A 25141-nucleotide genomic window follows, 5' to 3' on the forward strand; every position below is an offset into this window, starting at 1 on the left:
ATTTCATTTGATCATCATAGATAATTCTTTTTATACACTATTGGATTCAAGTTGATAATATTTTGTTGAGAATTTTGGTGTGAATATCCGTGAGAGATATTAGCTATAGTTTTCCTTTCTTGTAATGGCTTTGTCTGGTTTTGGTATTTGGGTAATGCTGGACTCACAGAATGAGTTAGGAAGTGTTCCTTTTGCTTGTATTTTCTGGAAGAGATGGTAGAGAATTGGCATAATTTCTTCCTTAAACATTTTATAGCATTCATAATGAAACCATCTGTGCCCAGTGCTGTTTTGGAAGGTTATTAATTATTCATAGTTTCTTTAATATGGGCCTGTTCTGATTATTTTTTCTTGAGTGAGTTTTGGTAGATTGTGTCCTTCAAGGAATTGGTCCATTTCCTCTAGGTTATCAAATTTATAGGCATAGTTATTCATAATATTCCTTTATTATCATTTTCTTGCCCCCAGGATTCATAGTGATGGCCCCCTTTTTTCATTTCTGGTAATAGCAATTTGTGCCTTCTCTCTTCTTTTGTTAGTTAGCCTGGCTAGGGGTTTATCAATTGTACTGATCTTTTCAAAGAACCACCGTTTGATTTTGTTGATTTTTCTCTGTTGATTTTGTTGATTTTCTCTATTGATTTCCTACTTTTAATTTCGATTTCTTTTCTAATTTTTTAAATCTTTTCTTCTGTTTGGATTTAATTTCCTCTTTTGTAGATCATAAGGTAGAAACTTAGATGATTGATTTTAGATATTTATTCTTTTCTAATATAGGTATCCAATGCTATAAATTTCCCTCTAAGCATTGCTTTCACTGCATCCCAAATTTTTCATAAGTTTTATTTCCATTTTCATTTAGTTTAAAATATTTAAATTTTTTTCTTGAGACTTCTTCTTTGACCCGTTTGTTACTTAGATGTGTGTTGTTAAATCTCCAAATATTTTGGGATTTTTCAGCCAACTTTGTTATTAACTTCACTTAATCTCATTGTGATCTGAGAACATATTTTGTATGATTTCTATTCTTTTAAATTTGCTGAGGTGTGTTCCATGGCCCAGATGTGGTCTATCTTGGTGATGCTTCATGTGAGTTTGAAAAGAATGTGTATTATGCTGTTGTTGGGTGAAATATTCTATAAATGTTTAGTGAAGAGTTGGAATTGAAGGTGAAGCTGGAGTGGGCTCGAGAGAGTGGAGAGGATGAGACTCACCCTGACGACTAAGGTTAATGAAAAGCTTTATTTTTATTAGCTTTATAATATGCCACCCTATTTATCCAACCATTTAGGTCATTTCTAATTTTTTCAGCATTATAATGTTGTGATACCTCCCCTTGTACATAGAAGATGAATTGCTAGGTCAAGGAGTAATAGTTTTAACATTCTTGTCACAGTTGCTGCTGTCATCCCTCTTCTGCCAAGCCAAACATTTACACACACACACACAACCTGCTCATTTAATGCACCTAAAATGGTATCTTGTTCTTTCTATATATAATTCTTAGATTACTATTAAGGCCAAACATTCTTTCATATATTTCTTTTAGCCACTCATGTTTATCTGAAGATATCTGTTCATGTCTTATTACTGGAACATCCCCTCGCTGCTCCCTTCCTCCCCCATCTCATCCTTCTGGTCTCAGTTTAAATGTCACTTCCCCAGAAGTCCTCCCTAGAAAACCCACCGGTATCACTCCTAGCAGCCTTTCCTTCCTAGCACTTGTGTGTAGCTGCATACCTGTTTTTGAGATTTACTGAATTTCTGCCCCCACCGGCACCCCACACCCTGGGAAACTCCATGGGTTTGTTGCTCCCCATTACAACCCAGGGCCTGGTACCAAGGCTTTAGAGGATGTGTGCTTTAGATTTATAGCTGCTGTAGGTATAGGACCTTTGGTCCTTCATATTTTCTAACTGGACTTTGCTGCTCTACTGGAAAACCATTCGTTGTTGTGTTTACTTTTTCTCATTAGCTGTTGTAAGGCTCCTTATCAAGCACTTACTTGTTGTATAACAGCTTCTCGGGGTGCCCTCCCAGGGACCTTGACCTTGCATTTACTGGCGGGGCACGGAAGGCACTTGCTGGGTGTAGGGAGGGGGTTTGGGTCACGGGAGCATCACCAACCCAAACATCTTGGGGACCTTGTGGCCCGACTGTTGGGCAGGGAACAGGACCATCTTGCCCCCGTGACCTCACCCTCTCCTGTCACTGCCTGGCAGCCATTTAGCCTTTTAAGTTTTCTGGGTGCACAGGCGGGTCTCTCTGCACAATAACTGAGTGGACCCTGGCCAGACTTGCAAAGGAATAAGAGAATAATGCTGGCAGCCAGTTTTATCCCTTATTTTAAAGGATACAGTAGGCTTGAAAGACAACATTGATAAAGCCTGTTTTAGTGTGGCTTTAAATGTTGGGGTTTCTTTTTCTATCTTTAATTAGGACTCAGGACTGAATTGTATCATAAAATGTCCTTTTAGCATGCTTTGTACAAGAACAAAGCTTAGAACCACATATTTTAACAACAAAAAAAGAGCAACAGGCATAAAGGAAGAAACAAAACTACTATATGTAGATGGTATAAATTTTAACCACAAATTTGAACAGAACTGAGAAATTACAAAATTACTGAACATTACATTCAGAGAAGTGGCTAGTTTTGCAAATATATAATTAAAAATAACTTTCCTATGTAAGAGCAATAACCAACTAGAAAAATATAATGAAAAAAAACGATTTACAGTAACAAAATTGTGTAGAACTTACATGAAGAAAATTAGAAAAACTTAGGAATACTCTATAATCAATGGAAAGGTATGTTTTTGGATAGGAAACAAAATTTGTAAAGGTAATTTTCCCCCAATAGTACTGATATATAGGATTTAACCTATTCCAATCAAAATACCAATGTAAAACCTTAGGAAATCTAAGAAGAGCAAGACTGATCAAGAATCCTTAAAATGACGCACCACAGGATCGGTCCCGTGAAGGCACCGCTGGCCTTGCCTCTGGCAGACAAGTCAGGGAAGTCTGGGTGTCAGGAGGCCAGGAAACAAATATCCACTACAATGAGGACACTGGAACCCTGTCTCCTGAGGGGTAATGTGAGCTAGCTATTGGAGACATAATTTCTAAAAGTAAAACACTTTGCTTGTGAGGTAGTGACCACCCATTCCTAAAGGTCTGATGGGAAATAACGCATATGGCAAGTTTATTGACCAGCCATGGATCCAAGCCAACGTCCTCCTCCTCCTCTTGAGGTTTCCTTCCTAGCAGGTTTTCTTCTCAACTCAACAGAGAGGCAAGATTCTAAAGAGCTTTTCCAGGAGCAGGGCTGGGTGGCCAGGCCTGAACGACCCAAACTTCTTTTGGCAAGGGAAAGGCATGAGAGAGCTGTGTGAGCAATTAATTGCAGAACAAAATACAGTGAGAACAGGAGACACTTTTAAATAACACTGTGAAAAGGATTTCTGTAAAACAGTCACTTTTCAACCACAAACTGTAAATGTTATTGAAATGCATCGTTAGATCACATAGAAATGACAGAGTAAGTCCTTGACATTCCTTGCTGTATTTTCCTAAATTCCAAAGTAAACAATCCCTTTCAACTCTCAGGCTTTAAGGGTATCCTTAGAGGATTACATGAGTTGCTAACAGAAGCTGTTGACTTAACAAATCAGTAGTTTGGTTCTTTTAGGACCTTTACATTATTTCTCAAGTGTGAATTCCTATGTGGGGGAAAAGCTGGATATACTTTTTTTTTTTTTTTTTTTTTTTTTTTTGCGGTACGCGGGCCTCTCACCGTTGTGGCCTCTCCCGTTGCGGAGCACAGGCTCCTGACGTGCAGGCTCAGCGGCCATGGCTCACGGGCCCAGCCGTTCTGCGGCACGTGGGATCCTCCTGGACTGGGGCACGAACCCGCGTCCCCTGCATCGGCAGGCAGACTCTCAACCACTGTGCCACCAGGGAAGCCAAAAGCTGGATATACTTTCAGGACACTCATCACTCTTCACCTTGAAGGTAAGCAGCCCCCAGACTCACATTTCAAAGCATCTTTCAGGGAAGGGATCTGTGACCTATACATTGTTAGACAAGTTCACAAAAGAAAGCTCTAGTCCAAAAAGCCTGGTTGCTAACTGAGGTATAGCCCTTGAGGATGTTTTTGGTTTTTTTTCTTCCCCCCTGTGAATTTTCTAAAAACTTAAGGTTTCAGCAAACATGGGTATTTATCCAATTTTGGCTATAATGAGGTTTTCTTATCTGTATCTTTTCAGATAGCCTGGGAATTCAGAATTCCTTAAGGAATATTTCAGGTTGAGGCAGGACCATCAGACCTTTCTCAATCCCACTTCTGTTTTTGGGTCTTACATGCTGAATGGGTTTTTTCATGCCGGGTACAGTTTGAGAGCCGACCAAACCTCCTCCCACACTTTGTACAACCATATGGCCTCTCAGCCTCGTGACTCTGCAGATGAATCACAAATTCTTTGTTTCCTGGGAAGGTTTTCCCACATTCTGGACACTTAAATATCTTCTCCCTTATATGGATTCCTTCATGGCGACTCCGATGAGAATTCTGACGAAAGTTTTTCCCACACTGAGAACATGAATAAGGTTTCTCTCCTGTATGGATTCGCTCATGTTTATTAAGGTTTGTTTTATGATTGAAGCTTTTCCCACAGTGACTACAGTCATAGGGTTTTTCTCCAGTGTGAGTCCTCTGGTGAGAAATAAGGTAAGAACTTTCATTAAACTGTTTCCCACACAGTGGACAAGTATACCATCTTCTTGTTCTCCGATTTCTGGTAAGTGCAATAACACTGATATCCACATATTTTGAGAGTTCCTCTAGTGGAGTATCATTTTCAATGGTAACTAAAAGATTTCTCATTTTCCTTTCCTTTGGAATGGATGTATTTAGTCTTTCCTCTTTCTGGCAATCTGGAGGTTGCTCAGAGACCACGGAGCAATCAATTTCATCACAATCTGAAGACTTTTCTCTCTGATCTTCATTCTCTACAGGTTCTCTCTGAAGATCTTCACCCTCAGGGTTACTGTCACTGACTGTTGAAACAGAGAGAGAATTTAATAACTTTTGAGGGCTATGATACCAGGCAGGAAAAAACAAGTCAGATTTCTCATGAAACAATAACCTTGAAAGTCAGAAATCTGAGGACTGGCCGATAATTGCCATCAACACTTTTCTACCCTTAATGAGGGTGGGATACATGACTGATAAATCTTTCCATACCCCATAATGCAAGCACTCAGTCCTCTTTTTACTTTTCTTTAAAAATTGGAATGAGTGGGACTACATTAAAATATTTCATTTGTTTGTTTTCTGAATAAGCACCAACTACTCACTCAACAAGTTCATACTGACCTTACATTCTGTGTAGAGCACTGAGCTAATAAGGACCAGGGGATGAAGGACATAAATACTAAAGGGTACTACTTGTAATCTTTAGGAGGCTAGTAAGTGAATGGTAAGATGAGTTACTTCCAGGTTTTCACTACATTAAATATTAAAATATTATAGTATTAGGTAATATTATAATATCCAATATAGTGAAAAACTGGAAGAATTCAAATGACCACAACTAAAGGAGGTAGAGCATATTCACACAATGGATTATTATTTGGACACTAAAGGATTACTACAATTGATAAAATGAAACTATGGTAGAAGTCAGTAGTTGTCATTTTTGGGGAGGAAGGAGAGTAGTGACTGAGCAGGGGGCACAGAGGGATTTCTGGGCTGTTAGGAATAGTCAATTTTGGGTGTGGTTAGATAAATGTGTACATTTTGTGAAAATCTGAGCTGTACACTTAGGATCTGTAGACTTTTCTGCATTTGTATTTCCCAAAAAAAGTCTGTGTAAAATAACAAATTATAAAGACTAGGCAACAAAGTGAAAAAAAAAAGTATGCTCTGAACAGGTGACATGACAAGGGATTTGTCTGACTCCAGGCAACTTACTGACATTAAAGGATTAAAGCAACCACTTAGATAATGTGACTGAACCTGAAGCTAGACTATGAATCTCTGCTGGATTTAGCAGTTTCACACCAATAGAATTTTTTCTTTTAAATTATTTCTTTTAACGATTCCCTTAGGATAATGAAAATGCTGGGTCAAAGCACATGCCAATTTTTATTACAGCTCTTGGTATGAACTGTTATACTGCTTTCCAAACAAGCTGTACAAATTTCAATACAATCATCAACATGTGGTTATCAATTTTACCTAATCTTGCTGGCAGTAGATATAATTTTCAAATATTTAATAGGTATACAATGGTTTCTCATTGTAGCTTTACTTTGCACTTTGATTACTGCAAACTAGTAATTTATCTATTGGGCTGAGACTTTTATAAATTTAAATAAATTTTATATATTACAAATCTTAATCTCTTTATCAATCACTACTGATATATTAATGGAAATCTCCCTCTATAATAACTCCACAACTTAAAACCAGAGAAAAAAATTAGTCTTAAAATCTGATAAATTTCTATTGTTTCCTGGCCATTCTTTTTTTTTTTTTAAGGTATTTTTTAAATTAATTTATTTTTTTGGCTGCATTGGGTCTTTGTTGCTGTGCACGGGCTTTCTCTTTTTGTGGTGAGTGGGGGCTACTCTTCGTTGCGGTACACAGGCTTTTCATGGTGGCTTCTCTTTGTTGTGGAGCACGGGCTCTAGGCGCACAGGCTTAGTTGCTCTGTGGCATGTGAGGTATCTTCCTGGACCAGGGATTGAACCTGTGTCCCCTGCATTGCCAGGTGGATTCTTAAGCACTGTGCACCCAGGGAAGTCCCCTAGCCATTCTTTTATGACTTATTTTTACAGTTAACTCTAATACATTTGGAGTTCAGTATCACACTGTTTGTTGTTTGTAACATGTCTAATATTGGTAAAACCAGTCAGAACATCCACTTCTACCTTTTCACAAATTTGAACGAGTGTATTTACAGTATAAATAAATTTGGAGGGCACTGCTATCTTTACATGATTTTAGTTTTCCAGTTTAGACCTGTTTCTCTCCAATATTTAAGAATCTTCTTTTCTATTTACCAATAAAACATTTCTCTAGAGCTGGCTCTCAGATAGCTACAGCTCTGCGTCTCAAGATGTGAGCCCTGTTGTTTTTCAAAGTCAGGGCTTTTGGGGGCTCGTCTCTCAGGTGCAGGTCCTAAAAGGGAGGGAGGAAGATGGCGGAAGAGTAAGACGCGGAGATCACCTTCCTCCCCACAGATACATCAGAAATTCATCTACACGTGGAGCAACTCCTACAGAACACCTACTGAATGCTGACAGAAGACCTCAGACCCCCCAAAAGGCAAGAAACTCCCCACATACCTGGGTAGGGCAAAAGAAAAAGAATAAACAGAGACAAAAGGATAGGGATGGGACCTGCAGCAGTGGGAGGGAGCCGTGAAGGAGGAAAGGTTTCCACACACTAGAAGCCCCTTCGCGGGCGGAGACTGTGGGTGGCGGAGGGGGAAAGCTTCGGAGTACCGAGGAGAGCACAGTAACAGGGGTGTGGAGGGCAAGGCGGAGAGATTCCCACACAGAGGATCGGTGCCCTCAGGCACACACCAGCCCGAGAGGCTTGTCTGCTCGGCCGCCGGGGCGGGCGGGGCTGGGAGCTGAGGCTCGGGCTTCGGTCGGAGCGCAGGGAGAGGACTGGGGTTGGTGGCGTGAACACAGCCTGAAGGGTCTAGTGCGCCACGGCTGGCCCGGAGGGAGTCCAGGGAAAAAGTCTGGAGCTGCCGAAGAGGCAAGAGACTTTTTCTTCCCTTTTGTTTTCTGGTGCGCGAGGAGAGGGCATTAAGAGCGCTGCTTAAAGGAGCTCCAGAGACGGGCGCGAGCTGCGGCTAAAGGCGCGGACCCCGGAGACGGGCGTGGGACGCTGGGGCTGCTGTTGCTGCTGCCACAAGGCCTGTGTGCGAGCGTAGGTCACTGTCCGCCCCCACTTCCGGGGAGCCTGTGCAGCCCGCCACTGCCGGGGTCCCGGGACCCAGGGACGGCTTCCCCGGGAAAGCGCACGGAGCGCCTTGGGCTGGAGCAACGTCAGGCCCGCCCCGCACTGCGTGTCCCTCCCTCCCCTCGGCCTGAGTGAGCCAGAGCCCCCGAATCAGCGGCTCCTTTAAACCCGTCCTGTCTGAGCGAAGAACGGACACCCTCCGGCGACCTACACGCAGAGGCGGGGCCAGGTCCAAGGCTGAGACCCGGGAGCTGTGAGAACAGAGAAGAGACAGGGAAATCTCTCTGTGCAGCCTCGGAGGCAGCAGATTAAAGGTCCACGGTCCGCTTGATGTGCCCTGCGTCTGTGGAGTGCATGAATGGACAGCGAATCATCCCAAATTGAGGAGGTGGACTTTGAGGACAAGATTTAAGATTTTTTCCCCTTTTCCTCTTTTTACAACGAATTATCCCAAATTAAGGAGGTGGACTTTGACAGCAAGATTTCAGACTTTTTCCCCCTTTTCCTCTTTTTATAACGAATTATCCCAAATTGAGGAGGTGGACTTTGAGAGCAAGATTTTCGATTTTTTTCCCCCTGTTCTCTTTTTGTGAATGCGTATGTGTATGCTTCTGTGTGAGATTTTCTCTGTATAGCTTTGCTTCCACCATAGGCCCCAGGGTTCTATCCGTCCTTTTTTTTTTTCAATAATTACTTTTTTATTTTTAATAATGCTACTATATTTTATACTTTATTCTATTTTACTTTATCTTCTTTTTTTCCTACCTTCCCTTCCTCCCTCCCTCCCTCCGCCCCTTTTCTTTATTTCTTTCATTCCTCCCTCCCTCCCTCCTGTCTTTCTTTCCTTCCTCCCTCCCTTCTTCCTTTCACTTTCTTTTTCATTCCTTCCTCCCCCCCTTTCTTTCTTTCTTCTTCCTTCCTTCCTTTCCTTCCTTCCTCCTTTCTTTCTCTCTTTCTTTCTTCTACTAATTCTTTCTTTCTACTTTTTCTCCCTTTTATTCTGAGCCGGGTAGATAAAACGCTCTTGGTGCTGCAGCCAGGAGTCAGTGCTGTGCCTCTGAGTTGGGAGAGCCAACTTCAGGACACTGGTCCACAAGAGACCTCCCAGCTCCACATAATATCAAGCGGTGAAAATCTCCCAGAGATCTCCATCTCAACACCAGCACCCAGCTTCAGTCAACGACCAGCAAGCTACGATGCTGGTCACCCTATGCCAAGCAACTATCAAGACAGGAACACAACCCCACCCATTAGCAGAGAGGCTGCCTAAAAACATAATAAGGACACAGGCACCCCAAAACACACCACCAGATGTGGACCTGTCCACCAGAAACACAAGATCAAGCCTCAACCACCAGAACACAGGCAGTGGTCCCCCACACCAGGAAGCCTACACAACCTACTGAAACAACCTTAGCCACTGGGGACAGACACCAAAAACAATGGGAACTACGAATCTGCAGCCTGCAAAAAGGAGACCCCAAACACAGGAAGATAAGCAAAATGAGAAGACAGAAAAACACACAGCAGGTGAAGGAGCAAGATAAAAACCTACCAGACCTAACAAATGAAGAGGCAATAGGCAGTCTACCTGAAAAAGAATTCAGAATAATGATAGTAAAGATGATCCAAGATTCTATTTCCAAGATCCAAAATCTTGGAAACAGAATAGACAAAATGCAAGAAACAGTTAACAAGGACCTAGAAGAACTAAAGATGAATCAAGTATCGATTAAAAACACAATAAATGAAATGAAAAATACTCTAGATGGGATCAATAGCAGAATAACTGAGGCAGAAGAATGGATAAGTGAGGTGGAAGATAAAATAGTGGAAATAACTGATGCAGAACAAACTAAAGAAAAATGAATGAAAAGAACAGAGGACAGTCTCAGAGACCTCTGGAACAACATTAAAGGCACCAACATTCGAATTATAGGGGTTCCAGAAGAAGAGAGAGAAGAAAGGGACTGAGAAAATATTTGAAGAGATTATAGTTGAAAACTTCCCTAATATAGGAAAGGAAATAGTTAATCAAGTCCAGGAGGCACAGAGAGTCCCATACAGAATAAATCCAAGGAGAAATACGCCAAGAGACATATTAATCAAACTGTCAAAAATTAAAAACAAAGAAAACATATTAAAAGCAGCAAGGGAAAAACAACAAATAACACACAAGGGAATCCCCATCAGGTTAACAGCTGATCTCTCAGCAGAAACTCTACAAGCCAGAAGGGAGTGGCAGGACATAATTAAAGTGATGAAGGAGAAAAACCTGCAACCAAGACTACTCTACCCAGCAAGGATCTCATTCAGATTTGATGGAGAAATTAAAACGTTTACAGACAAGCAAAAGCTGAGAGAGTTCAGCACCACCAAACCAGCTTTACAACAAATGCTAAAGGAACTTCTCTAGGCAAGAAACACAACAGAAGGAAAATACCTACAATAACGAACCCAAAACAATTAAGGAAATGGGAATAGGAACATACATATCAATAATTACCTTAAATGTAAATGGACTAAATGCTCCCACCAAAAGACACAGATTGGCTGAATGGATACAAAAACAAGACCCATATATATGCTGTCTACAAGAGACCCACTTCAGACCTAGAGACACATACAGATTGAAAGTAAGGGGATGGAAAAAGATATTCCATGCAAATGGAAATCAAACGAAAGCTGGAGTAGCAATTCTTATATCAGACAAAATAGACTTTAAAATAAAGACTATTAGAAGAGACAAAGAAGGACACTACATAATGATAAAGGGATTGATCCAAGAAGAAGATATAACAATTGTAAATATTTATGCACCCAACATAGGAGCACCTCAATACATAAGGCAAATACTAACAACCATAAAAGGGGAAATCGACAGTAACACACTCATAGTAGGGGACTTTAACACCCCACTTTCACCAATGGACAGATCATCCAAAATGAAAATAAATAAGGAAACACAAGCTTTAAATGATACTTTAAACAAGATGGACTTAATTGATATTTATAGGACATTCCATCCAAAAACAACAGAATACACATTTTTCTCAAGTGCTCATGGAACATTCTCCAGGATAGATCCTATCTTGGGTCACAAATCAAGCCTTGGTAAATTTAAGAAAATTGAAATTGTATCAAGTATCTTTTCTGACCACAATGCTATGAGACTAGACATCAATTACAGGAAAAGTTCTGTAAAAAATACAAACACATGGAGGCTAAACAATACACTACTCAATAACGAAGTGATCACTGAAGAAATCAAACAGGAAATTAGAAAATACCTAGAAACAAATGACAATGGAGACATGACGACCCAAAACCTATGGGACGCAGCAAAAGCAGTTCTAAGGGGGAAGTTTATAGCAATACAATCCCACCTTAAGAAACAGGAAACATCTCGAGTAAACAACCTGACCCTGCACCTAAAGCAATTAGAGAAAGAAGAACAAAAAAACCCCAAAGTTAGCAGAAGGAAAGAAATCATAAAGATCAGAAATAAATGAAAAAGAAACAAAGGAAACGATAGCAAAGATCAATAAAACTAAAAGCTGGTTCTTTGAGAAGATAAACAAAATTGATAGACCATTAGCCAGACTCATCAAGAAAAAAAGGGAGAAGACTCAAATCAATAGAATTAGAAATGAAAAAGGAGAAGTAACAACTGACACTGCAGAAATACAAAAGATCATGAGAGATTACTACAAGAAACTCTATGCCAATAAAATGGACAACCTGGAAGAAATGGACAAATTCTTAGAAATGCACAACCTGCCAAGACTGAATCAGGAAGAAATAGAAAATATGAATAGACCAATCACAAGCACTGAAATTGAAACTGTGATTAAAAATCTTCCAACAGGGCTTCCCTGGTGGCGCAGTGGTTGAGAGTCCGCCTGCCGATTCAGGGGACACGGGTTCGTGCCCCGGTCTGGGAGGATCTCACATGCCGCGGAGCGGCTGGGCCCGTGAGCCATGGCCGTTGAGCCTGCGCGTCCGGAGCCTGTGCTCCGCAGCGGGGAGAGGCCACAACAGTGAGAGGCCCGTGTACCGCAAAAAAAAAAAAAAAAAAAAAAAAATCTTCCAACAAACAAAAGCCCAGGACCAGATGGCTTCACAGGCGAATTCTATCAAACTTTTAGAGAAGAGCTAACACCTATCCTTCTCAAACTCTTCCAAAATATAGCAGAGGGAGGAGCACTCCCAAACTCATTCTACGAGGCCACCATCACCTTGATACTAAAACCAGGCAAGGATGTCACAAAGAAAGAAAACTACAGGCCAATATCACTGATGAACATAGATGCAAAAATCCTCAACAAAATACTAGCAAACAGAATCCAACAGCACATTAAAAGGATCATACACCATGATCAAGTGGGATTTATTCCAGGAATGCAAGGATTCTTCAATATATGCAAATCAATCAATGTGATACACCATATTAACAGACTGAAGAAGAAAAACCACATGATCATCTCAATAGATGCAGAGAAAGCTTTCGACAAAATTCAACACCCATTTATGATAAAAACCCTGCAGAAAGTAGGCATAGAGGGAACTTTCCACAACATAATAAAGGCCATATATGACAAACCCACAGCCAACATTGTCCTCAATGGTGAAAAACTGAAACCATTTCTACTAAGATCAGGAACAAGACAAGTCTGCCCACTCTCACCACTCTTATTCAACTTAGTTTTGGAAGTTTTAGCCACAGCAATCAGAGAAGAAAAGGAAATAAAAGGAATCCAAATTGGAAAAGAAGAAGTAAAGCTGTCACTGTTTGCAGATGACATGATACTATACATAGAGAATTCTAAAGATGCTACCAGAAAACTACTAGAGCTAATCAATGAATTTGGTAAAGTAGCAGGATACAAAATTAATGCACAGAAATCTCTGGCATTCCTATACACTAATGATGAAAAATCTGAAAGTGAAATCAAGAAAACACTCCCATTTACCATTGCAACAAAAAGAATAAAATACCTAGGAATAAACCTACCTAAGGAGACAAAAGACCTATATGCAGAAAATTATAAGACACTGATGAAAGAAATTAAAGATGATACAAATAGATGGAGAGATATACCATGCTCCTGGATTGGAAGAATCAATATTGTGAAAATGACTCTACTACCCAAAGCAATCTACAGATTCAATGCAATCCCTATCAAACTACCACTGGCATTTTTCACAGAACTAGAACAAAAAATTTCAAAATTTGTTTGGAAAAACAAAAGACCCCGAATATCCAAAGCAATCTGGAGAACGAAAAACGGACCTGGAGGAATCAGGCTCCGTGACTTCAGACTATACTACAAAGCTACAGTAATCAAGACAGTGTGGTACTGGCACAAAAACAGAAAGATAGATCAATGGAACAGGATAGAAAGCCCAGAGATAAACCCACGCACATGTGGCCAACTTATCTTTGATAAAGGAGGCAGGAAGGTACAGTGGAGAAAGGACAGCCTCTTCAATAAGTGGTGCTGGAAAAACTGGACAGGGACATGTAAAAGTATGAGATTAGATCACTCCCTAACACCATACACAAAAATAAGCTCAAAATGGATTAAAGACCTAAATGTAAGGCCAGAAACTATCAAACTCTTAGAGGAAAACATAGGCAGAACACTCTATGACATAAATCACAGCAAGATCCTTTTGGACCCACCTCCTAGAGAAATGGAAATAAAAACAAAGATAAACAAATGGGACCTAATGAAACTTCAAAGCTTTTGCACAGCAAAGGAAACCATAAACAAGACCAAAAGACAACCCTCAGAATGGGAGAAAATATTTGCAAATGAAGCAACTGACAAAGGATTAATCTCCAAAATTTATAAGCAGCTCATGCAGCTCAATAGCAAAAAAACAAACAACCCACTCCAAAAATGGGCAGAAGACTTAAATAGGCATTTCTCCAAAGAAGATATACAGACGGCCAACAAACACATGAAAAAATGCTCAACATCATTAATCATTAGAGAAATGCAAATCAAAACTACAATGAGATATCATCTCACACCGGTCAGAATGGCCATCATCAAGAAATCTAGAAACAATAAATGCTGGAGAGGGTGTGGAGAAAAGGGAACACTCTTGCACTGCTGGTGGGAATGTGAATTGGTACAGCCACTATGGAGAACAGTATGGAGGTTCCTTAAAAAACTAAAAATAAAACTACTATATGACCCAGCAATCCCACTACTAGGCATATACCCTGAGAAAACCATAATTCAAAAAGAGACATGTACCAAAATGTTCATTGCAGCTCTATTCACAATAGCCCGGAGATGGAAACAACCTAAGTGTCCATCATCGGATGAATGGATAAAGAAGATGTGGCACATATATACAATGGAATATTACTCAGCCATAAAAGGAAACGAAACTGAGCTATTTGTAATGAGGTGGATAGACGTAGAGTCTGTCATACAGAGTGAAGTAAGTCAGAAAGAGAAAGACAAATACCGTATGCTAACACATATATGGAATTTAAGAAAAAAAAATGTCATGAAGAACTTAGGGGTAAAACAGGAATAGAGACACAGACCTACTGGGGGTGGGCTTGGGGATATGGGGGGGGGCTGTGACAGGGTGGGGGAGAGGCATGGACGTGTATACACTGCCGGCCATGGGGTGGATGGATGGTGGGGGGTGGCCGCGTGGCACGGGGGGATCGGCTCGGTGCTTTGTGCCCGCCTGGAGGGGTGGGATGGGGAGGGTGGGAGGGAGGGAGACGCAGGAGGGAGGGGATGTGGGAACAGATGTATATGTATGACTGATTCACTTTGTTGTAAAGCAGAGACTAATAAAAAAAAAAGCCAAAAAAATAAAAATAAAAAATAATATAAAAGAAAATAATAAAAATCTTTTCCATAAAAAAAACATTTCTCTAGTTTACTCTTATCTTACAGTCATTCTGAATGAGAGCTCTCATTATTTTGTGTTTATTTAAGAATGCTATTTATTGGGCTTCCCTGGTGGAGCAGTGGTTAAGAATCCGCCTGCCAGTGCAGGGGACAAGCGTTCAAGCCCTGGTCTGGGAAGATCCCACATGCCACGGAGCAACTAAGCCCATGTGCCACAACTACTGAGGCTGCGCTCTAGAGCCCACAAGCCACAACTACTGAGCCCACGTGCCACAAGCCTAGGGCCCGTGCTCCGCAATGAGAAGCCACTGCAATGAGAAGCCTGTGCACCGCAAGGAAGAGTAGTAGCCCCCTCTCGCCACAACTAGAGAAAGCCCACGCACAGCAATGAAGACCCAATGCAGCCAAAAATAAATTTAAAAAAAGAATGCTATTTATTGATTGTTAAATATTTATTCCTATCAACCTACTTTAAAACTATTAAATATAATAATGTTTTAGTTGATCCTTTTAGATTTTCTAAGTACAAATCATATTTTGGTTCCCTCTCCAATATTCATTCTTCTCAACTTCTTTTTCTTATCTTCTTGCTTTAGAAAATTAGTTAATGATATTAATAGTGATAGTAGGTTTCTTTATTCTCAGTTTTCAGGAATTACCATCAGCGTTTTATGAATGATTATAAACATTAGGTTATATTAAAGAGCTAAATATCTGTTTTCAGAACAATTAGTTGCAACTCATGATTTTTCTTATTTTTCTGAAAGGGTCAATGAAAATACAGTCGACTTCAACAACACAGGTTTGAACTGTGAAAGTCCACTTATATGCAGAATGTTTTCAACAATAAGTACTACAGTACTGTGCAATCCAAGGTTGGTTGAATCTGCAGATGTGGAACCATGGATATAGAGGAACAGCGGGTATGGGGGGCTATCAATTATGCATTGATTTTTGACTGCTGGGAGGGTCAGCACCCCTTATCCCTGTGTTGTTCATGGGAAACTGTATTTTACCTTCCTTTACTGTACTAACTTTAAAAATAAAATAATTTTAGTAGCTAATATATTTATATGGCTCAAAAAATCAAAACATGAAAAAGTATACATAGAGAGCGTTACTCTCATCCCTCTCCCCATCCATTCTATTCATTCCCCAGACAGGTAGCAGTTTTATTAAATTCTTTTTGTTTTCCCATTGTTTCTTTAGGCAATACGTTTTCTTTTTCTCCCCGTTTCTTACATAAAAGGTAGTACACTATGTATATTTCTGCTACTTGCCTTACTTCAGTCACTATATTCCAGTGCACAGAGATTATCATGGTATGATGTGTGGAAACATACTGTATTCAACCAGCCCCCTGCAGAAACACTTGGATTGTTTTCAACTTTGTGTTTTTACAAACAATACCACAACGAATAAACCTTGTTTGTACATTATTTTGAATGTGTGCTATTGCTATTATCTGTAATTCAGATTCCCTGAAGTGGGTCTGCTAGATCAAAAGGTAAATGCATCTGTAATATGGGTGATTACAAATTCTCATAAACAGGAACTGTACCATTCTGCATGCCCACCAGCAATATACCCATCTCCCAACAACCTCACCACCAATGTGTTGTTAAGTTTCTGATTTCTATAAATCTGATAGATTTTTTTTAAAAAAAGGTAACTCAGTAAAGGTTTTATTTGCATTTCTAATTATGAGTAGGGCTGGACATCTTTCATGTATTTTATTTTTTTAATTTCTTTTATTAATTAATTAATTTATTTTTGGCTGCGTTGGGTCTTCATTGCTGAGTGTGGGCTTTATCTAGTTGCGATGAGCAGGGGCTACTCTTTGTTGCCGTGTGCAGGTTTCTCGTTGCAGTGGCTTCTCTTGTTGCAGAGCACGGGCTCTAGGCGCATGGGTTTCAGTAGTTGTAGCTCGCAGGCTCTAGAGCACAGGCTCAGTAGTTGTGGCGCATGGGCTTCGTTGCTCCGCAGCATGTGGGATCTTCCTGCACCAGGGCTCGAACCCATGTTCCCTGCACTGGCAGGCAGTTTCTTAACCACTGTGCTGCCAGGGAAGCCCTCTTTCATGTATTTTAGAGTAATTGGTATTTCTGAGAAAATCTGTTGATCTTTCTCTTCCCGATTTCTAGAAATTCTTAATAAATTAGGAAGATTAGGCTTTTGTCTGATATAAGGTGCAAATATTTACCTCCAATTTACTGCATTTTATTTGCTCAGATATTTTTTATTTTGTCATACAGAAGTTTAAAATTTTTTAGGTATTTACTTTATTGATCTTTTCTTTCAAGACTTCTGGATTTTTGAGTCTTAATTAGAAAAGCCTTCCTAGGCCACGGTTATAAAGGAATTCACCCTTTGATCCACTGGGAGTTTTTCTTGGTGTGCAAAGTAAGGTATGATTCACCAAATGGCTACTAAGTTGTCACAACACCTTTCATCAAAAAGTCCCTCTTTACCTTGCTGATTGGAGATTCCAACTTTACCACAAACTAAATCCTCATGTGTATTTGAAGCTATTTCTGCACTTTTTTAAAACTTAATTAATTTTGTTATTAATTAGTTTATTTTTGGCTACGTTGGGTCTTCGTTGCTGCACGCAGGGCTTTCTCTAGTTGCGGAGAGCGGGGGCTACTCTTCTTTGCAGTCCGCGGGCTCCTCATTGCAGTGGCTTCTATTGTTGCAGAGCATGGGCTCTAGGCGCGCAGGCTTCAGTAGTTGTGGCACACGGGCTTCAGTAGTTGTGGCGCATGGGCTTAGTTGCTCTGCAGCATGTGGGATCTTCTCCGACCAGGGACTGAACCCATGTTCCCTGCACTGGCAGGTGGATTCTTAACCACTGCGCCACCAGGGAGGTCCCTGGACTTCTTATTCCATCCCACTGGTCTATCTAGTCACATGCCAATACTATATACTGTTTTCATGACAGGCTTTAGAGGCTGCTTTAATACCTGATACGGCTAGAACCCTCCTGCACCACTGCTCTTCTTTTCAATTTTCCCTGTTACTTGTAGTTATTTTTCCATTTGAATTTGAGATCGGACTGCCTAGTTCCAGGGGAAAAAAATCCTATTGGCTTTGTTAAAGGGATTACATTGAATTCATAAATCAATTTGGGGAGAACTGACCTTTTTTTATATTAAAATCTTCCCCACCAAGAACATGATACTTCTTTCCATTTGTTCAAATCTACTTCTGTGTCTTTTAGAAGTGTTTTAAAGTTTTCCTCATAATTTTTGCACACTTCTTAAGTTCATTCCTAGGTGTTTAATCTTTTTTGTTCCTACTGTGTATCTTCTAAATGATTGTGTTTGCATGAACGATTTCGGTATAATAATTTTACATCTCGTTGCCTTACTAAATGCTTATTATTTGGAATAAGCTTTCAGACATTCTCTAGGATTTTCCAGCTACACAATTATATTATATGTAAATAGGTGTAGTTTTATCTTTCTCTTAAGTTCTTATAATACAGCTAATTTCCTTCTCATTTAACTGCACTGGCTAATACCTGAAACAAAATATTAAATAGTAGTAGTGGTAGTGGGCTTCACTGTTGTATTCCTAATTCTAGTGGGAATGCCCCCAGTGTTTCCCATTAAAGATGATGCTGGCTGAAAGGATATGTAGCCCATTAAGGAAGTACCCATTAGTCACTAGTTTGTTAAGTGTTCTTAGAAAGAAGAGGTTTGTATTTTGTCAAATATCTTTTCAATAACTATGAAAATGATCATAGGCTATTTATTTTTATTTTCAGATGGATAGACTTATAACAAATAGACTTTCTATGACTAAATTATTTTTGTATTCCTGGAATAAATCTTATTTGGTCATTGCAATTTTCATCAGGTTGTGATATCTTTGTTACACTAATGTCATAAAAAGAACCTGGAAGTTTTCCTTCTTTTTCTATACTCTGAAAGTTCTCACAGAATTTGAACTGTCAAATTTTTAAAGATTTACAAGAATTTTCTGTGAAACTAAGGCTGGTCCTTTTTCTTGTGTGTGGGACTAGTTTTTTGACAATTTCAGTTTTCTCTATGGAAACTGGTTTATCTATTTGTGTGTAAATCTTTCTACTTATTAGTTCCTCTATTTTTTCTATTTTTAACTTATTTATCTATTTGTGTGTAAATCTTTCTACTTATTAGTTCCTCTATTTTTTCTATTTTTAACTTATTGATTTCTAAGTTTGTATTTATTAATATTTTGTTCCTGTTTTCCCTTATCTTGTTTTCCTAACTTTGAGTCAGAGGCTTAATTAATTTCTGTAAACCAGTATACATGTTTTTACATCCCTGCATATACTTATGAGTACCACTTTAGATTATACCATAGATTCTGATACATAGTGTTTTGCAGAAAAATTATGCGATTTTAATTTGTATTACTCCTTTGACCCAAAGTTACTTAATAGTTTTAAACTTTACTGGTAGAAAGAAATTGTTTTCTCTGATTTCATTATTAATTTCTAGTTGTATTGCATTGTGATCAAGATCCTAATGTATAATTTCTACTCTTTTGTGTTTTTGTTGCATAGTATGTAGTCAATTTGTGTCAATCTTGGAAAGGTATATTCTCTTACCACAGTAGAGGGCAGATACAACCATAAGAACTGTCTCACTGAGAATTTAAGTGCTCTACCTTTTTGGTTGTTTTCATGTGGTTTACTTGGACTGAGACACAAATTCTGTCTTCCTCTGTCAAGGGCCTTCCTTTTGATTCCTGTCCCCACGAGGTTCATTTCCTTACACTTTTCCCTTTGCAAACCGACCAAATGTTACTATTTCAACTATCAGCTATATGCTGATGACTCCCAAATCTCTACATCCTTACATCTGACCTCCAATCCCCAATGTCCAAGTGCCCAGAGGATAACCTCATTTTATTTCCTTCCACGGACTGAATCTCATCTAAAATCAAATCCGTGTTCTTCCAAACTCTGCTCCTGGGTCCAAATCCTGACTTATCATAGCTCTTTACAGCTGTAACTTAGAAGCTCTTAGAGGGTAGAAATGGAGCATTATATATATTTTTAACCTCCTGAATATCAACTCCAAAACCCAACCCTGCCTGAGGGGAAAACAGCATTTATTAAATGTGGTGAATGACTCGAAGCTTAAATCATCAGCTTCAGAGTATGGACAAGGGAGAAGAAAGGAGAGGGTGAGGATTGGGTCTCAGGGCCTCAACGTTCAGGGCCAAAGTGTTCCTGGAGTTGGCAACATGCCCAACAGTCAGTCACCCAAAATAAATGCTAGCTTTGCCTAAGACTCAGGAAAAACTCAGTGTAATAAATCTGATCTGTTTATACGGTTTCCTAAAATAAAATATTACATACAATAATCTATGGGAAATTAACCAGGCCTATTATGTACCACCACCCCAACCATACAGGATAAGACAACTACAGAGTTGAGTAATCATTTTGTATTTTTGTCACCCTAGGCAACTCACAAAACCTCAGCCTCAGAACCAGTCTTGAAGGCAAGGTAAAAAGTATTAGGCATTCAGCAAGATGATTTTTGAGGGACCCTGGCTCTAGGGTAGCAGTATATTTCTAGGGAAAAACTGAAGCATCTCTAAGCAGCTTACAGAAAAGCTGCTGCCAGATGAGTTCCTATGTAGCACTTGTTAGCCACTACTGGGAAATGAGTACAAATGAAGAAGGCTTCATTCACCAACCATATAGGAAATTCACTGATGAAACTATGAGAAATGCAGCAAGGAGGCAGTACTGTACTGGGCCAAGACTGTAAGCTCTGGTGTTAGATTCCCTGAGTCTAAATCCCTGCTCTACTACCTACTGCTGTGTGACCTTTAGCAAATTTCTTAACTTTTCTCTGCTTCAGTTCCATCATCTATGAAATAGTAATGATTCCTATACCCCACAGTACTATCATAAGAATTACATAAGATAATAAATGCATGCAAAGTAGTTAGAAGTGTCTAGCACATATTGGCACACAAGTGCTTAATAAGTGCCAGATGTTATTTCCATCAAAAGTGGGATATAGTTTCTCTTACACTAGTAGGCTTCACAGCTATTGAACATCAAGAAAAAAAAAAGACTTAAAAGAATTAGTCATGTGTCCAATAAATACACTGATGTAAAATATATCTGTGGGGAGAATACCACTGGGTACAGAGATTCGGAAATAGTATACTCGCATTTTCTATCTGTTTAAATATTTGATGTGAGTTGATTCAACCTCAAGTCTTGCTTACCAAGAGAAGTTCCCTCCTTACTGCCCCCAAGATACAGGGAAAATGGCCACTCACAGCTGGAGAAGGCTCTGCCACATGGAATAAATCAAAAATTAAATGTGCATGAACATGTACTTAGCTGGTGTGAACAATGTCTCAAAAAAGTCTGAGATGAAATAGAACATGCTTTTCCCATAGCCTTCAATCTGAACACACAAGGGACTTGATTTCTTACCCAGTAACATCATCTCCCCAATACTGTTGTCTTGAATCTCTGAGGTGGGCTGCTGAACAGGATCCAAGCTTACACATTCTTCTTGGGAGTGAAATACATTCAAATCCTCAAAGACCACCAGCTCCTGAAAGAGCAACAGGCCCCCTTCCTCTTAGTAACAGAGGTTCCTTGACAGCCCTGCTGTTAAGAAAGACCAATATCAGGGAAGGGTTGGCAAAAGGGATCTAGAAGTCCCACGCAGACAGGAAAGCCAGGCTCAGAGAGGAGCCAGAGGAAGAAAAAAAAAGATGACTGTCCAAGGAGGCAGTGAAGAAAGAGCCCCATCTCCCTGCTGACTCCCAAGAGTGGGTTTATATATACGGGAGGGCTGCAAGAGTAGAGAAGGTGATGCACTCAAACAGTGAACAGGAAAACTGAACCCACCTCAGACTCAGCTTTCAAACACAGAGACACTGTCTCCTGTTTCTGCTGGATTCCTTCTCTGGGTAGAAGCTTCACTAAGGGATGAGGTTGCACTGGGGAAAGAGGAAGCTGTAGTTAATAGAAAAGTCAGGGATTCTGATATGGAGACTCTACCCACACCTTGAAGCCAGGCTGTCCTCATTCCTTTGGTAGGTAACTCAAGGCTTTTTCTGTTCCTATGAGCCCAGTCAGAGATCAATCCACAAACCACAGGGTCTTGAACCTATATGGGGTCTCTTCACTATGAAAAGGATATTCCCCTAAGCACCTTTTAAAATTCCCATTACTACTAAGGGGAAGGATGGGGAAAGGTAAAGTCTGAAGATGCCCACAGCAAGCACAAAAGTTAACAAAATTCCACATAAGCTGAAGTCAATTCAATAATTCATCCACATTCCTTTATCCTAAAAAGATACTCCCCCTCCCCCAATGTCTGGGTAAAACTGACACTACAGAAAAGATACACACTGTTCATTCTGTGGCTTTACACACACTTAGCAAACCATTCAAGCTCCAGCTTGAGAAAAAAATACTCCCTCTCCCTGGCATGTTGACTTATTGGAATCAACTCTTTTTTTCCGACACCCACCAGCCTAACTTGAATTCATTACTAACAGGGAAGTCTAGCTCAGCCCCCAGTACCATCCCCTTCTCTTCTAGTAAAACAGTATGTGCTTCTTACCTCTGTTCTGAAGGTTTGAGCTCACATCCTTCACAATAACCAAGGTCTCCTTGACTTTCTGACCGGGCTGGACTAGGCCTGGCTTGGGCAAGAAGGTGAGGAAGTGCTCCAGAACCAGCTGGTGAATGGTCTTGGGCCCACTAGTAGCATCTCGACGTAGATCTTGGCCCAGCTTGGAGTTAGGAGGAACTCTCAGTATAAAGGAACTCTTTGGCTTTGGGGGTATAGGAACCACTTTTGCAGCCATCGTGCCTTGAAATCACACACACACTTGTTTCTGCAGAGCTTCAAGAGTCACCTCTTACTGGAGGAAACCTGTCAGTCACGCTGTAGATGAGAGAAACCATGAGTCAGGCTGGAGATGCCTGCACTCCAGTATGTGTCTTGCAAAGTGAGGCCACATGAGATCTAAATCAAAAAGGAAAGATAAACTACGGTAGGGAACTCACAACCGTAAGGAAGATCCCTGACCCGATACTCTTAGCAAGGCCTGAAAGGAATATCCTGAGAATGAAAGCAGAAGATGTTCAAACCTCAAGGGCCATCCTCATGAGAAAATGAAGTGCAAACTCCACTGGGAAGAAAGGTTTAACTCATGCTGGTAGAAGAAGCAGTGGGCCAGAAGACAGGAAATCCGGGGTCCAATACCGAGGGCATCTGTTTACAAGTCAACTTGGCCACCGAATCTGGCCTCACTGCGTCCCTTGGACCGCAGGTCCCTCGGATGCCCTTCCGGGGGTTGGTGATGGTTCAAGGAGCAAACGCAAGGCCGCATGAGGTGTCTACGTGTGGCCTGCTGACTCCTTTCCGCCCTCAAAGCCCTGTAAGAGCGACAGGGGACATCCCAGTAGGGCCCACCAGGCCAGGCCCGCTCTGCAGCCTCTCCCAGTGGCCAAGGGGCACCTTCACCGCAAAGCCCAGCTGGTGGCATTGCCTGGGGTGCGCTCCCGGCTACCTATCCGGCCAGGCTCCCCTAGCAATAGACTCTGTTCCGCTCCCCAGAGGCCACCTCAGCCTGGTTCCCGCCCTCCCGGAGTCCCTCACCTCTTAGGGTTCTGCCGCCCCTGGGCGCTCACTGGGGACAGCCCAGAGACCCAGACTCGGGGAGAGACCGGGAAACTAGGCTCGAGAGGCCAAGCCCTCCCCTCGCCCTTCGGGATGTCCTCACAGGTAGCCGGCGACTACTGGTGTGCGCCGCCGTCAGATGGGGAGGACGGCAGGGACGCGATGCCTTCTGGGAGGCCGGGCGCCTAGGCAGCAGTGACGTCACGCCCGGTGCCCCGTTTCCGGTGCGGAAGTCTGGTCTCCTCGCTTGGAGCGAGCGGTCTGCGCTTGGGAAGGCGAGGCTCGAGGCCGGCCGGCGGAGCTCTCAGGGACGCAGGGAGGCCAGGTTGGCAGCAGCCACTCTCTCTGCGGCTGTACCTGGGAGATTGAAAGCAGAAGGCTGGCTGAAACCCTCCAAGACAGGTGGGCACCACTCCAGGTAGGACGGTCTAGCTACAAGGGCTGCTGGGAAATGTAGTTCGGTGCCAAACAGCCAATGGAAGATCTCCAGGCGCCGCTTTTGGGGCGGAGCAGGGCTGGGGCTCGACCGGAAGCGGGCCGTCTGACGGACAGGAAGGTCTGTGAGAGGCCGACGCAGTTTCCGCCCCAGCCTATGGGGTCTGTCAAAAAATTGTGGTGGCGGCGAGGTGGTGGTAGGTTGTGGGTTTTGTCCGCTCTAGGGTCCTGTTACAGCCGTCCCTTTCGGCAGGGGCGGCCTTTCGGTCAGAGCCGGGCGAAGCTCCCCTCCCCTGTTGGCCAACTTCTACACAGCGGTCTGGACCGGCCATCTTATTTTCTCATGAATTCTAGCTGTCCATCTCCGTTACCGTCCTCAATTCGTCTTTCTTTCTGCATTGTTCCCATACTCGGTTCATTTTCCAGTGAGGCAGTGATCAGGAACTGGGGCCACACAAGAGCAGGGATTGCCCTATTCTATGTAAACGCCAGCCTCAGGCAGGATGACTAAAGTGAAAATATGAGTTCTGTTTCTTAACGGTAACTATAGGTGACTCACTCAGCTGTGATCTAAAACATGTTATAAAGAGAGTAGTGTTGGGCTTCCCTGGTGGTGCAGTGGTTGAGAGTCCGCCTGCCGATGCAGGGGACACGGGTTCTTGCCCCGGTCCGGGAAGATCCCATGTGCCGCGGAGCGGCTAGGCCCGTGAGCCATGGCCGCTGAGCCTGCGCGTCCGGAGCCTGTGCTCCGCAACGGGAGAGGCCACAACAGTGAGAGGCCCGCGTACCGCAAAAATAAATAAATAAATAAAGAAATAAGAGAGTAGTGTTAAAACCGTGTGGCAGGGGCTTCCCTGGTGGCGCAGTGGTTAAGAGTCCACGTGCTAATGCAGGGGACACGGATTTGAGCCCTGGTCCGGGAAGATCCCACATGCGGCGGAGCACCTAAGCCCGTGTGCCACAGCTACTGAGTCTGCGCTCTAGAGCCCCTGAGCCACAACTACTGAAGTCCTCGTGCCTAGAGCCCGTGCTCCTCAACAAGAGAAGACAGCGCAATGAGAAGCCCACACACTGCAATGAAGCATAGCCCCTGCTCAGCACAGCTAGAGAAAGCTCTCGCGCAGCAACGAAGACCCAACACAGCAATAAATAAATAAACAAACAAACAAAAT

At 41.7% G+C, this 25141-nt stretch overlaps 1 protein-coding gene across 2 annotated transcripts; it reads right to left on the reverse strand.

The window, feature by feature from the left end:
• Positions 1-3343: 3343 nt before the first annotated feature.
• Positions 3344-22716, reverse strand: ZNF200 (zinc finger protein 200; the record flags this gene model as incomplete). Of its 2 annotated transcripts, none has more annotated exons than XM_079718444.1 (4): positions 3344-5061; positions 21326-21446; positions 21749-21840; positions 22470-22716. In XM_079718444.1, the coding sequence occupies 4 exons, from the start codon at positions 22714-22716 to the stop codon at positions 4337-4339; spliced, it is 1185 nt and encodes a 394-aa protein (XP_079574570.1). In that variant the 3' UTR covers positions 3344-4336. The 2 variants fall into 2 exon arrangements, with proteins under 2 accessions (XP_079574570.1, XP_079574569.1); XM_079718443.1 differs by having other exon boundaries at positions 21326-21449.
• Positions 22717-25141: the final 2425 nt, after the last annotated feature.

The sequence above is a fragment of the Hyperoodon ampullatus genome (genome assembly GCF_949752795.1).
Source record: "Hyperoodon ampullatus genome assembly, chromosome: 14".
Taxonomy (NCBI): domain Eukaryota; kingdom Metazoa; phylum Chordata; class Mammalia; order Artiodactyla; family Ziphiidae; genus Hyperoodon; species Hyperoodon ampullatus.